Source organism: Perca fluviatilis, chromosome 16 (genome assembly GCF_010015445.1).
Source record: "Perca fluviatilis chromosome 16, GENO_Pfluv_1.0, whole genome shotgun sequence".
NCBI classification, from domain to species: Eukaryota; Metazoa; Chordata; class Actinopteri; order Perciformes; family Percidae; genus Perca; species Perca fluviatilis.
The window spans coordinates 16,567,671-16,582,578 of NC_053127.1; the positions used below are offsets into that span (position 1 = coordinate 16,567,671).

General features: G+C 38.4%; 1 protein-coding gene across 1 annotated transcript in view; it reads right to left on the reverse strand.

The window, feature by feature from the left end:
• The window catches only part of nsg2 (neuronal vesicle trafficking associated 2), a 36,816-nt gene extending 26,706 nt beyond the window's left edge, over positions 1-10,110 (reverse strand). Inside the window, exons 1-2 of the mRNA XM_039776803.1 lie at positions 9,858-10,110; positions 9,280-9,456 (exon numbers count right to left, since the gene is read on the reverse strand). Coding sequence (XP_039632737.1) covers positions 9,280-9,408 — 129 coding nt within the window. The 5' untranslated portion in view covers positions 9,409-9,456; positions 9,858-10,110. The remainder of the gene's footprint in view (positions 1-9,279; positions 9,457-9,857) is intronic.
• Positions 10,111-14,908: the final 4,798 nt, after the last annotated feature.

The following is a 14,908-nucleotide window of genomic DNA, read 5'->3' on the forward strand; positions in this document are numbered from 1 at the left end:
GACACCCAACGCTCAACAGAGCTAAAAACCATCCTACAGGAAACACTGGTGCCAGGCATCTGGTAGAGATCGACTGTGTGCTAATGATGTCTAGTGCCTAGAATCCAAGACCCCAATCTAAAGGGAAAACATTGTGCTTTGTGCCGGCAGTTAGATGGAAAAAAAAAAAGAGCCAGGCTGCCCCAGTACTGTCAGTGTAACACTCCTCAAGCAAACAGGTTTAAAGGGGTGAGATGGGCACAGGGAGAAGAGACAGAGTGCAACTCCCAAACTCTTAGATTTGTCTACTTATCAACTTTCACTTGTGTTGAGGTAGGTACTGGTTCAAAAACTGTGGGTAGGGAAAGTGGATGGGATTCCTCCATCAATTCAGCAACTACAGAGGTTCCCTTGACCAATGTGTCAAACTCCATTTCCATTCCATCAACGATGATTCTGTGTTTTAACAAAACATGCCTTTTTTGAGATAGCATCAGTTGTTTCAGCAAATACTAAAAAACATGTTTATGTACAAAAGTGGCAAAGCTCTAGCCTGGAAATCCAGACCCAAATCCGAAAGATTAAGGGTCTGGCATTAAGTAATGAAAATGGCCCAACTTGAGGGGCGGCACCAAGCATGCATTTGAAAATCTCACTGCACGCAATTGGATAACACTACGACCAATCACAACAATACACGGGGTCACGTATCCAGAACCCCATACACTTAGCTACCAGCGGAGCTAACTGGTAGATTAAACTGTCGTCATCTGTTTAGCTCGCCTCTGGCCCGCCAATATCAGATACACCGATGTGATTGGTGCAGCTCGGCTACAAGGGTATAGTTAATGAGCATCGTTACTCAATGCCAGAGTGACTCGCTGAGCAAATTCAAATTGTGCTCTCGCGAGAACTCTGGATTTCCAGGGTAGCAAAGCTCTCTGGCTGCAGTAGGAGTCATGACTCCTGTCTGTCAAGAGCAAAGGACAAAGTCTGGGTGGACAAACGGGTCGACAAAAGGTTGGACTTCAACACGGGAGATTTGTATCCCCTTTCTGACACGAATGTTTATAATAGGGAGTTTAGGTTATAATTAACCTTAGTTTTCTCTTTCTCAGCAATTAACTTGATCAGTACAATGTTATCATTAACAATGGGAATAATGGTCAAAAAATAAGAACCAGGTTTTGATAAACCGGAATTATCCTTTTCTTTTTCTGTTCATTGGCCACCAGTCCAAGACACCAGGTGGACTCTATATGCATGCACTCATATAGTATCACCTAAATAATTTCTTCACAATTTTGCTTGAAAATTAACTTACATCCTTCTTGCATGCACTCCTTACATACACTTTTTCTAATTCTGATGCAACACTCATATAAAACTCAAACTATGCATATATTGTGACCAATTGTCCTGTTTAACACATAACGTGATTGATGAACTAGCTAGCATGACATACAGCACAATTATGTACTTACTTCAACAATAGAATAAATAATAAATCAGGAGTTTTTCCATATCTAACATTGAATATCTCGGTTATCCTCTCAACATTGAATTGTAAAAATCCTAATTCTTAAAGGTCCAATGTGTAGGAATTTCTCCTATGTACCATTGAGATCATATATCACAATCAACTCTCTCGCACCACGCAATTCAAAGTACATATTACAGCTACGGTATCCTTCAAGCTTCAAAAAGCCAGTCTCTTAATCTTTTCAATGTCTTTTTTCTTTTTCTGGGTGAAGAAGAAGACTACTGTTCCTGAAATTTGGATTTTGAATACGTGTTGTCTTTCATGTTTCCTTCTTCAAACTTGCAATACCCATTAGCAGCATTAGCAGCACCTGTGAGTTTATCATGTGACAGCAAAAATGTGAAAGGCGGAGCAGTATGTCCTGTATGTCCCTTACCGGCTAACGTATTTCAAGATGCCGCATGAATATGAAGCGTCTACCCAAGTTCATGCAAATGTAAATGTAAAATTTCAAGCCAAAAGGAATACTTGGAATTGATGGTGGAGGTAAATATTCGTGAAAAGGACAAGTTTGTGAACAGGCAACACAGATTTTAATAATGAACAACTAAACACGTTACACACTGGACCTTTAATCCTATAAAACTTAATTAACTTGTCTTCTCAGCTTTAGCATAATTTTTTCATCTTTTGCGGCACTGACTTAATTGAACAAAAGAATCGCTTTTTACCAAGTTTCACTTCATCACTGCACCTACAAAAGAGAAAAGGTGTCGCTACTGTTTTGTGCATTCACTAAATATTAATGTGCAAAAGAGGACGGGGCAGATAGAGAGAAGGTGTACAAATGACAAGGCGGAAAAGAGGTGGAAGAAGAGAAAGAGAACAATGTCTCAGTGTCCTTGTGGCTAATTGCGCTGCTTCTGAGTGGCTCTCCTTCACTTCGAGACAAAGCCAGAAACTGCTGTGCTCACAAACGGGCTCCACTATCTGAATAACAAAGCTGTCAGTTGGCTCTAGAAAGCCTTTATCTAAGAGTTGAAGGCCGCAGTAGGTGCACTGAAAACATGCATTGGACCCCTGAGGCTCTGAAGCCTCGTGGCTTTCAGCGCAGCAACACCAAACACCACAGTCCTAACTAATGTCTCAATTTTGCCTAAACTTTCTCTTTCTCTGACCCATTTCACAACAGCCTGCTCAGGGCCTCCAGGTTCAAACACAGCAGCGCTTGATGTTACTTCATTACTCTCTCCCCTCCTGTACCTCTCCTTTTTATTTCACATTACCTAATGACGTGGCTATCAGTCAATGTTGCCTCATTTACACAGCCCTTAAGCTATCAGCAGCAGCTAGGAATCTACTGAACATAGTGCTACCTTCTCTGATTAGAAAGGTCCAACTACTCTGTGGGAAACCATAAATGTATGAACAATAAAATCTCGTTTAACAAACCTTGATGTAAAAAAAAAACATAACATGAACGAATGCAGCCATTAACAGTGGTGATATGATGACTGAAAATGTAATTACAACTTGCTTACTTATGATTCCACAGAGGTAGCAGCTCATTTTTCATTTGTGATTTCTCTTGATAATTCATTTATGTGTAGTTTATATTTTAGCCAGTGGCTTTTAAGGATGGCAATGTTGGTCAGTCGGGTGAAATATCTTATTAAGTGTTATTAAGAAAATCATCCAAGTACCAAAATCCCAATGCCCTGACTTTTCCTCTGGCACTACACCAGCAGATTGACAACTATGGGATGGATTTCAATTAAATTTGGCAAAGACATTCATATTCCCCACAGGATGAATTGGGTTGGACTCTATAACACAGCCTGCGATTTATTGTGTAATTTTCTCAACTATATATACAGCACTTCTTTTGTTGGGGCAAGCTTACCTAATAATTGCAATGAGCAAAGGGCAAAAGCATTTGTTTTTAGTGCACTCTGTGTAGTGAAATAACTGCTGCCACACAGGATGTTTTTGAAGTCAGCAGGATGTGACATACTGTATGTTTATTTTAAAAATCACATCATGGCTTTTTATGGTTTTCGTTTTATATTTGAGTGAATTAACGAGAGAATGAAAGACACACAAAGAAGTAGAGAAAAGTACATTTCAGAAAAGGCAGTTTTAGCTCATCAAACAGCGACTCTCTCTCTCTTTCTCTCACACACACACTTTCTCACTCTGTCTCTCTCTCTCTCTCACTCTCTCTCTCTTGCTCTGTCTCTCTCCATCCTTCTGTCTCCAATCACAGTATTTTTTTTAGATTTGATTTTTCCTGTGGAAGAGCTTTCAAAAAATGTCTTTACTCCCCATCTTCTCCAGAATGTTATTCCTCAGATCTGTTATCACTATGATTGCTGTTTCATGTCTCATCCCCAAAGACTGAGCTGCGGAAGAGTTGGTCTTTGGTGAGGTTTCAGTGCGGAAGGCAGCTGCAGATATTTTTTTTTATTGACATGTTTGTTTTTGTCTTTTCTTGTGAATAAAACAATGAATGAAATTCATATAAAATTCAGAAGGGACACCAATGCATACATGAAATAAAATAAGATATGCTCTATTTGGAATCCTGTTCTTACATGTTAGAAACATAAAATACAGGTTTTCTAAATGCTCAACTATGTCCATCAACTAGTCGCTACCTGTGTCTGTCCACCATTTGGTGCTGGCCTGATGGCGTAGAGCAAGTTTTTAGTGCTTTTAGAACTGCAGAGTTAGGTGATAATGCTTTGTGGGTTTGTCACTACAAGCAACACTTTTTTTTACATACATGTAGTGATTTGATCTGTTCATATGAAAATATTTATAGCAGCTTAAAAATGAAAAGCTACAAAATAAATCATCGGGCTCTCTCCTGAAAGCCAGTGTTGGTCATTTAGAATAAGCCCTGCTGGTTCTCTTCACCCAGGTAAGTAAGAGCAGTTATTTGCATTCCTCTGGCATCCGAGGTGTAAATCGACTTCTGTCTACACAGCTAGAATAAAAACCAGCAGAGCAGCAGGACTGAAAACCAGTGGTCCAACCAACAGGCAGCACTGTTGGATTAACCAGTATATACAGTACAAGAGTATGAAATAAAGCAAGAATGACTATTGAAGGCACAAGATGCATGTTGTTTTTCGTTACTTTTCATTACCTCCGCCAGGGAGGTTATGTTTTCTTTTCGGTTTGTCTGTTGGTTGGTTTGTTTGCTGGTTTGTCTGTTACTTTGTCTGTCAGCAGGATTACGGAACTTTAGATTTAATGGTTAAATACAAAATGTAAAATGAATCTAAAAAAAAAAAAAAAGCTTTACATTACCTGTTACAAAGCCTGACATTTAATTCACCAAAGCTAACAGGCTCTATTAGTGTGCAGGCTTTCTTTTTCATTAACATATTGAGTCATTAATATTTGGTTGCATTCAAAAGTCACAGCCTCTTTGCACAGCCAGCCAGATACATTTACAAATCGCTTATGTATAATTCGTGATCATTTGTCAAATTAAACTTGGATGCTGGCACATCTGGTTACAAGGCCTTACATCATCACAGCACGTAAGAAATCATTCATCGATCTATTGCTGATTTAACATTGCTGACTGAGCATTCCTGCTCCCAGGAATTCCTCCCTAATTCATGAGGATGAGAACACAAAGGCGTAAAGGATGAATGAGACTTAAAAGCTGCTCCAAAGGAACTGAGGAGAGAAACAAGAAAAGGATGAGGGTGTGTAAGGGGACATGTTGGACAGTAAAAGAGAATGGTTATAAGTCTGTGAAAGCCTTTGAAGCAGGTCTCTGTACTTCAGCTTTGTTCTCAAAAACAAAAACAAGCAGAAAGAAAATCTCTGTCTGTCTGTGAGTCTCTCCACCCTCCTCTGTTTTTTTTGTTTGTTTTTTCAAACCAGCAATCCAATCAAGATATTGGTGACCCATTGGTAGCTGTGACGTTGTCCATGCCCAGATGGAATCAAATCTATTACCTCTCTAATGCCTCAGCCTCTGCAGGCCACATGTGTGGGTGTGTGCGTCCGTTCGGTATGAACTTAACTGTGACTGCACATCGCCCCTGCAAATATCCGCGGGTAACCCTGTACTCGGGGAGGTCACATAGTCATCAGGCAAGATCAGGGTGAAAACAGCTGGGGTTGTATTTGTAAAGCTGCTCAGAATCGCGCACTGCTGATCTGGGGTACTAGTCAGGTCACAATAAATCTGGCTTTACTTATAAAGGACAGAGATAACAAAACTGGTCACAGGTCAGATTCTGAAAGGCTGATAAAAGCTGATTAAAAATCAACTCTTTCTGGGCGGGGCAGGTGGCAAAAACAACAACCTTACGAGAATATAGTGATTTTCATCACAAAGATATTATTGGTGTACCATATTTTTAGTGATACAAATCCACACAAAGGGTATGGCTTCCTACAAGACTGCCATTGTCCTTTAAACGTACAATATGTAATTTTCTGCCGCTAGGGGTCTCTCAATCAAAACAATGGATGTAAACACGGACTTTTGATGACGTTGTGTAGTGGCATTATGGGAGTTAGTTTAATACAATTGCCGATTAAAATAGATCTGTTTACAGTTTTATCCTTGTTACGTTTAGTAAGGTCTATTCATGTCATTATGATAAAATAGCTGCAGTTTCCCCCACATAATTACGTTTTCTTGATTTGATTTGTATTGGTAGCTAACGTTAGCTAGCTAGTTGACCAGACAAAATGATACTGTGTGGCAGAAAGCAAGCTGTATAACAGTTACTAAGTGTTATTCTTTCTGTGAGATTGTATGATTTGCGATTACTCTGAACGTATCATCTGAAACGGACCGTGTCATTAAAATAAAATAACAGATTTCTCTGGGTTAACATAGGTATAGTAATTTTTAGACATTTTAATACAGAAATGTTACATATTGTACCTTTAAGTGGCTATAATAAATATTAAAAAACAATGTGACAAAATGGTAGGTTAGAGTTCACAACTTCTTTCCACTTCCCCAAGTGGCCCCAAAAAAAAATAGTTTAAGTTTTAAATTTAAAGCAGGATTACAAAGTGATACTGAAAACTGGCCCCAAAAAGACAATAACAGTGCAGAATACCCATTGCATTAACAATGATAGCCATCATCAACACCTCCCATGCTCTGATGTCTAATTACAGATTTCATTATTATTTCTCTTGCCCTCTGTTGCGTTCATGCATCACCTGCCAGGAAGACAAATTCTTGCACAGCTGGAGACAAATTCAAAGATTTACAGTAACAGCAAATTGACCTTTACAAGTCCCACACAATCTCATATAAAAACAACCCATAATTTGTTTTACATGGATTTGTGTGGGAGTTGTACAGTCAATTTGTATTTTTAGCATTTATTAATGCCTGTAAGTGTGGACAACTTAAACCAGCTTATTCAGCGGCTGAACTGACAATTTCTTTAGTTATGTAAGCAAGTGAGCAGCATACAAAATCTGCATCAGCTGTCAGCAAAGTGTGTCCAAAAGCAACAAGCAATAGCAATCTTTGTGTGTGCGTTTCCCGAAGGCATGTAAAAATCCACTGATCAACAAACAGCGAGCCTTCTTCTCTGACCACTTTTCCTTTCAAATGTCAATGACAATAACTCGCTGGTATATCGCAGGAGCTCATACTCCACTCAGCTTATTCTCTCTGTCTCTCTACCTGTTCAGGAAATCAGTAAAATACACTTGAGTAATCACACAGTATACAGCAATGTATATGTGTGTGTGTGTGTGTGTGTGTGTGTGTGTGTGTGTGTGTGTGTGTGTGTGTGTGTGTGTGTGTGTGTGTGTGTGTGTGTGTGTGCGCTATGGCGGCAGCTTCAGCTACAGTACATAGCAATGTTCTCGAGTCTAGTGGGACTGATTTAATCATAAATGTCTGACAGCTTTATGAATGTCATGTTAGGAACTGGAGGCTGCTAACAGAAACAACTTGCCACTCACACACAAACATGCTCACATGCATGCATTGTGCACACACACACAGGAAGGCAAGCATGCCAGCGTGTGTGTTCTGCGTGTGTGTTTGTAAGAGTGCAGTGAATGACAAGACAGTTAACAGGTATATCAAATGAAACAAGATTGTGCCTCCCTCAGCAGAATACTCAGTGAGGGTTCCGGCTGTTCTGTCTGCAGCAGCATAAATGGCCATCCAATTTTGGGTTTTTAGCGAATCCTCGACAATAAAACCACTTGAAGAGATTCATCTCAAAATTTTCATGATTTTTAAAGGCCAGGCAGATAACTTGGGTCCATATTTCTTGGACCTTGTACACATTGCTGTAAAAGGCTTTTGCCCTCATAAATTTGCTGCATTTTCAAGGACCCACAAATATATGTAATGCTTTACCTTTTTTCCCAGGGATCGCTCCAAAGTGTTTTATTGAAGGAGAGAAAGCCTTTCTCTTTCTCGCTCGTTTTTTATGATAGAATGGGCAGATGTTGTTTAAAAAAACTGATGTAGGACTGCAACTTCTACTACGTTTTCATTTCAATACATCTGTAAAAACATGGTTTTGATGAGGCAACTGATCATTGTCTATAATGTGTAAGAAATTCATTCGAAAAATGACAATTTTGTCAGAGCAACAATCCAAAACACAAATATATTTAAAGAAACCCCCTCATGTCTATATCTGATAAATAAGTACAATAGCTGGAGCCGGGAGCAGTTAGCTTAGCTTAGCATAAAGACTGTAAGCAGGTTGAAATGGCCATCCAACAGTTCTTATGTGTCCAATGAAACTACAGATAATGCTGACTATTAACAAAGTATAACTAAAGGCTTGAAGAGTCAATAGCATTTCCATTGAGTGTTGTGTTTTCCATCCATCCAAAGATGCACTATATGGTTTCCTCTGTATCAACACTGACTAAATATATTGTAAACAAGCTTAGTAATAGTGGTTGATTTCTCAGTACCTGCCCAAGATCTCCCTCTCATTCTCAGTGTTTTGGTTTATTTTGTAAAAATAAAAATAAGTTTGATGAAATCTTAATAACAGAGGTAAAAAATATTGTCCTACTTTGTAATCTGCAAGTGCCTTTATCATTTCAAGTGTTAATTGTAAAAAGTTATTTTTGTTTGCTATGACTGTCCTTTGAGAGTCCAGCTTGAAGCCTTATTTGGAAGAATGTATTGGTTCGAATAATGTTGTTTGTCAATAATCCTTCTGACATCTAATAAGGTGAGTTAATAAATCACGTCAGAGATCATTTCATCTTGGTGTCCTGTAGGTAATTGATCAGTAGTTTAGGGTAGAATTATGGGTTCATATAGCTGCAAAATGAAATCATCACAATGTAACCATGGTCTTAAAACGAGCCAAACACTATAACACGACTGATGCGTAATAGAACGTTCATATGAGCATGCCTGTTGTCTAATTCCATTCATTTTTATAATTTGCAATCAGGTCAGCTCTCTGTCCCGACCCCATAGAAACACCAATCAGACTCTCCACTTTGCGCTGCCACCATGGTAACTGGATTAACGAGCTGCGGTGCAGTTACTATGGGATGTCGAGATGATAAATGACAGTCTGTCTGGCACCAAATCTGTCTCCTAATCTCAGCTGGAAAACAAAGGACACGGCTGGGTATGAATTTGTGAATGAATGAAAGGGGTGGGTGTGTGACTGGGTGTGTGTATATATGTCTGTGTTTTTTTTTTTTTGGGGTGGGGGTTATGAGGACAGGTCAACAACATTGACTTAGTAGAAACATGCACAAACAAGCAGGAAACTCTCTTTTTCACAGACTCCCACAAACACAACCAGGCTTTAGTCTCTCACCTTGTCAGGTGCTTGGCTCTGGAGACTGCCGACATCCAGTGGAGTGATGAGAGGCACATTCTGAAAGCCGTCCTCCACGCTCACAGGTTTGGCCCCTTTGTCTTGAAGATTACTCCCCAGTTTCACCATCTTTCACCGCCCTTATATATATTCCCTTTATTTCCCTGAAGACTGCTCCTGAATAGAGGAGGTGTTGAGAAAAGATGGGTTTTACCTCAGCCTTTCAGGTCAATGAAAGCTGGCAGACACAGGCTATTTGATGGAGAAGATTCTAGTGTAACAGGAGATTAAATATTGAGATTTTAACTTTATTATAGCATTCTTTAAAGCACACACTACATAGCCTACGGGTAAATGTTATCAAATGTTTTGTTAAGCGGAATCAAATTCGGGGCATGCGATTAATTTGTGAACGATAAGAGCAGCAAAACACTCCCAAAAAAAAAGCACATTTGTTTGCAATGTAAACGTATCTCGGACTTTATTTAGCAGAAACCAGAAAGAAAAACAAACCTACGTCTATATCATCTTCTCCACCTTTCTCCATCACAAAAAAAGCAGTAAAAACAGTAACTTACAGCTGACCGTCCTTGTGTGTCCGTCTCCTGTGTGCTGCGGCAGTGTTTGTGTCTGACAGAGGCGGAGGGGAGCACGGATGAGGAGCAGGTGAGGCTGGAGGCTGCTCTGCGGTGTCGCTGCTGCTGAGGATGCGGGAAAGCAACGCTGCACCGCCGGAGACAAGCTGGATGTCTGGCGGCAGATTTCCTACCAGCAGGCAGCCCAACCCCCTAATCCAAACACAGCCTCCTCTTCGCCGCGCTGCTACACCCCAGCCGCTGGAGCTGCCACTAGGGGGATTTTTTTTTTTTTTCCGGCAGTCTCGTTTGTTTGACTAAAGTGGAATCCGAATTAATGTTGCCTTTCTGGGATGCTCGTAAACTCCTGTCTCCTGTAGCCTACCTGAGCTGACAAGGTGGAAGCATATCCACTGCATTTATGTCTAGTCTACATAACAATTAAAGCATTTAGGCTGTAGCCTGGTAAATTATTGTGTCACGGTATAGGCTACGTTGCAAAAGTACTTTTATTTCTGTTTTATTTTGACACATGAATTAGAGAAGTTGATGTTCTATTATGAATAGCCCAAATATGTGCATGTATCCTAGCCTGTGACAGCTCAAAGTTAGCCAGAATTCAATTAGAGAACAGTCAACTTCAGCATAATTCTTAAAAATGACCTACAATTAGGCTACTTTATTCCCAAACAATAAGGTTAATGATTCAGAATCGATTAACTGTGCCTTTTTAAACATAGATCCCAATGTATCAGTAGGCCTAATCACAGAAATTCCATGTGAAGGGAGAAAACGAAATCCTAGGATAATAGATTAGTCAATATTTCCCACAGTATATGAAAGCAGATGAAAACCACGTGGAACTCATATGTGTTCTTTGGTCATAAAGCGCCACCTGGTGGTTAAAGGAGTGACACACAGTCAAGTTTTAGGGAATCTAAAAACCTAAATCAATAATCCGACTAACAGTACACCACTTGTTTGTGTGGAAACAGATATGCTTCATTAAGATTAATTGGTTCTCTGTAGTAATTATAGTGGTTAGGCAGATTTGTCTGATAAATAAATCAATCAATAATTTATAAAAGCAAATAAGACATGCTCAAATAATCAAAAACGCAAGTAAATGCAACATTACAAAAAAGATAATTTCAAAAAAAGATAATTTCAAAAAAAGATATTTCCGAAAGAAAATCCCTTCTTTCTCTATCTCTGTCCCATGACCCTATTTTTCAAAAAAGTAGTCCTTCAGGATCTGTGACATATTACACCCTAGATTCTCCTCGTTTGTCCTGTAACCTATAAGGACATAATGACATAAACTACATTGTCAACTAGAAAATGCTTCTGAATGCTGAAAAGCTAAACTGCTAAAGCTAAACTGGATTGCTGGCATAATTGCGTAAGAAGTGAGAACAGTTGGAAAAGTGTGAATGGTTTAAATTTGTACAAATTTCATTAAAATGTTAAATGATAGTGAATGAAGTTTTTTAAAGAAAAGTCATAGTATACCATGCTGAAAAGTCGTAGTATAGGTTTGTCAAAAAAAGTGATAAAAAGTCACAGTATAGTTTATCGGAAAAAAAGTAATAAAAAGTGATAAAAAAGTCCAATTGTACGTCGGAAAAATTTATAAAAAAGTGATAGTATACTATGCTGAAAAAAGTGATTAAAAAGTAATTGTATGTTGAAAAAAAGTCATAGTACAGCATTTCGTAAAAGGCCATCAAAAAGAATTAGAATGGTATGTTGAAAAAGTCATTGTATAGTATGACGAAAAAAGTCATAAAAAAGTCATAGCATAGTCTGTCAAAAAGTGATTAAAAAAAGTAGCTCACCTGGTAGAGTGTGTACCCTGTGTGCAGAGGCTCAGTCCTTGTTATGGTATATTATGTCGAGAAAAGTCCTAGTCATAGTAGTCATAGTATAGTATATACTATACTATGACTTTAGGACTTTTCTCTTAGGTCGGAAAAACTCGTAGTATAGCATATCTAAAAAAGTGATAAAAAGTCATAGTTTAGTATTTTTAAAAAGTGCTAAAAAGTCATAGTATAGTACTGTATGTCCAAAAAAGTAATTATAAAGTCATAATATAGTATATAGAAAAATATAATAGTATAGTATGCCCAAAAAAGTCTTAGTATAGTATTTAAAAAATAGTCATATTATAGTATGTTGAAACAAGTGATAAAAGGTAATTGCATTGTATGTCAAAAAAGGTCTAGCCTGGACTGGGAATCAAACCTGAGTCAAAGTCTGCAGTGATTACATTCTGGTTGTCTGTTGGAGCTACTGTTCTATCAGCTAATTTATGTTGAAAACAGTCATAGTATAGTATGTCAAAAAAAAGTCATAAAAAAGTCACAGTATTGCATTTCGAAAAAACATGAAAAGTGCCAAGCTGGACTGGGAATCAAACCTGGGTCAGAGTATGCAACTACCTGTTGGAGCTGTACTAACCACTAGGCCACTGTGCCACAAAATAATTTATGTTGAAAACAGTGATAGCATAAAAAAGTCCAAAAGATGTATTAAAACAAGTCATAGTGTAGTATGACGAAAAAAGTCATAGTAAAGAATGTTACAAAAAAATCACAGTATAGTATATCGAAAAATGTGATAACAAAGTCATATATAGTATGTTGGAAAAAAGTGATAAACATATGGTATAGTACGTCAAAATAATTGATTAAAAAAAGTCATAGTGTAGTATGTCGAAAAACAAGTCACAGTATAGAATGTTAAAAAAAAAATCATAGTATAGTATACGGAAAACAAGTCATAAAAAAGTCATAATATTGTATGTCGAAAAAAACTAACCACTAGGCCACTGTGCCACAAAATAATATATGTTGAAAACACTCATAGCATAGCATGTAAAAAAAAAAAAAGCCATTAAAAAAGTCATAGTATAGTATGTCAAAAAAGTCGAAGTATAGTACGTCCAAAAAATGTATTAAAAAAAGTCAGTGTAGTATGTCTTCCCCCACCTGGGGCAGAAGGGGGAAACCAACCCCTGCTGACTGACCTCATCACTAACTGTGCGCTCCATTTAAATTTAGGGCGGGAAAGTCGCCACAGACACTCAGTATTACCAAAGAACTTCTAATATAGGAAGAAGTTCCACTCCCTCGTTACTTCCGGGTTCTGAACTGGTTGCAGTTCCACCAGAGTTCCATATAGGGGGCGCTCACAGGCCAGTGCAGAATGAATGGGGCTCTATGGAGCTATACCCCTCAAAACCCACTTTTCTCAGGATATAATTTTTTGTCTAGTAATTTGAATGTTGCATTCGAAAGGGGAGGCAAAAAAAATATACACACTGCTGTGTGTTAGATTTTTTAAAGTAACTTTTTTGTTCTAAAAAGCCTTTTAAAATGTTAATGACGTCCTACACATATACGGCCAGAGATACTGCTTTACGGCAAGCTCTGAGTCGCTTCCTTTGTTCTCTCGAGGCATCGACAACACAGCTGACAGGTTAGACTCTCCCTGTTAATACATGTGCTAGAAAGAGGTTTGCTAATGTTTTAAAGACCACACCGAAATATTCATTCTGATATTCAGGCTCTGCTTCGGATGCCGTCAAGCTGGATCTCCGATCGTAATCACTCCTTCACTGACCAATCAGCATTCATTAGCAGAATGCTAGCGTGTTATGGGCAACAACGAGTCACCCTGTAAGAAATCAAAAGGACATAAGTACTCGTTCATTCAACTTTCGACCTATAACCCATGTTGAACTTGCAAAAACTACAATCAAATCTGAGGTTTCTCAACGACAATCAGGCGAAAGAGACAAATTTAGCCGTCTAGCTCCATAGAGTCCCATTCATTTTGCACTGGACTGCGATCACCCCCAGTGGAACTCTGGTGTAACTGCAACCAAAATCCGGTACAATGGGGCTGGATAGGGAGTGGAATGGCTTTCCGTAAACCGGCTTTGGTATTACTTGACAAAGCAGCAAATACAAGTGCTTTCATCAGTGGGTCATGTGCTCAATCACCATTGTTTTACCTCACTTTTTGATCGATAGGTACTTTCTAAACAATTAACTACATGAAAATCTTACGGACAATACCTTTAAACAAATTATTATTATATTAGTAAAATAAATTATTAAAAAGAAAATTATACTGTAATTATCAAGAATGAATGACTAATGATCACACTTTCATGAATTCACACTTAACAGTACAAGATGCAACCAGCTGGTGGCGTCACTGAGCCGTCAGACAATTTGTTCAGTTTTTCCTGGATTTTGAGAAAACAACACATGGCCCAGTAAGCAGTCTTACAAGACATGCGTCTTTTTTTGGAATTTATGGACCCTCGATCTGAGTCAATTTAAGTCCATTAAAAAGTCAATCCGCCCCAACGCTATTTCTTTGATGGCAAGCAACACTGCACCTGGGATAAGTGCATTTACAAACAATGTTGGAATACAAAGCTAATAAAATCCAAAAACAAGCTTAAAATAAATAAATAGAAACTAAGTAGATATCCTAGCTAAATGCTACATAAACTAAAACACCTATCAAAAGTAAAAAATGCTAATATCCTTACTCTTCTCAGATCTCCCTAGTCTGTCTCTGATGACAACTCCAAACGTTTCCCATAGCTGACAGTTGATTTTGTGTTTTTATGTCTTGACCAAAGTTAGTGTTCACTTCCTTTGACTGCCTTTTCCTTCGAGGCATGTCATAGATTATTTCGCTCCATAAGACACTTTTATTGGATTTTCTCTGGAAATAATTAAAATGTCTGCTGCATTTAACACCATAGAAAAGGGTTCAGAATTGATTTATTTATTTATTGTACGAGGAATACCTCTTGAGATGTGTCCTCTCATTTTCGAGAGGGTCCTCGGTAGGACTGGACGGTACAGAAGACAAGACATTGCAGTACTCACTCACATACAAGTTCCCCCTATAACCCCTCTACGTCCATGCCCAGACATCACATCAATGTATGAAATTAATAACAGAAAGATAGAGAAATAACAGAAAACTATGAAAAATCAGACAAACCAAAAACAATTACACCAAAG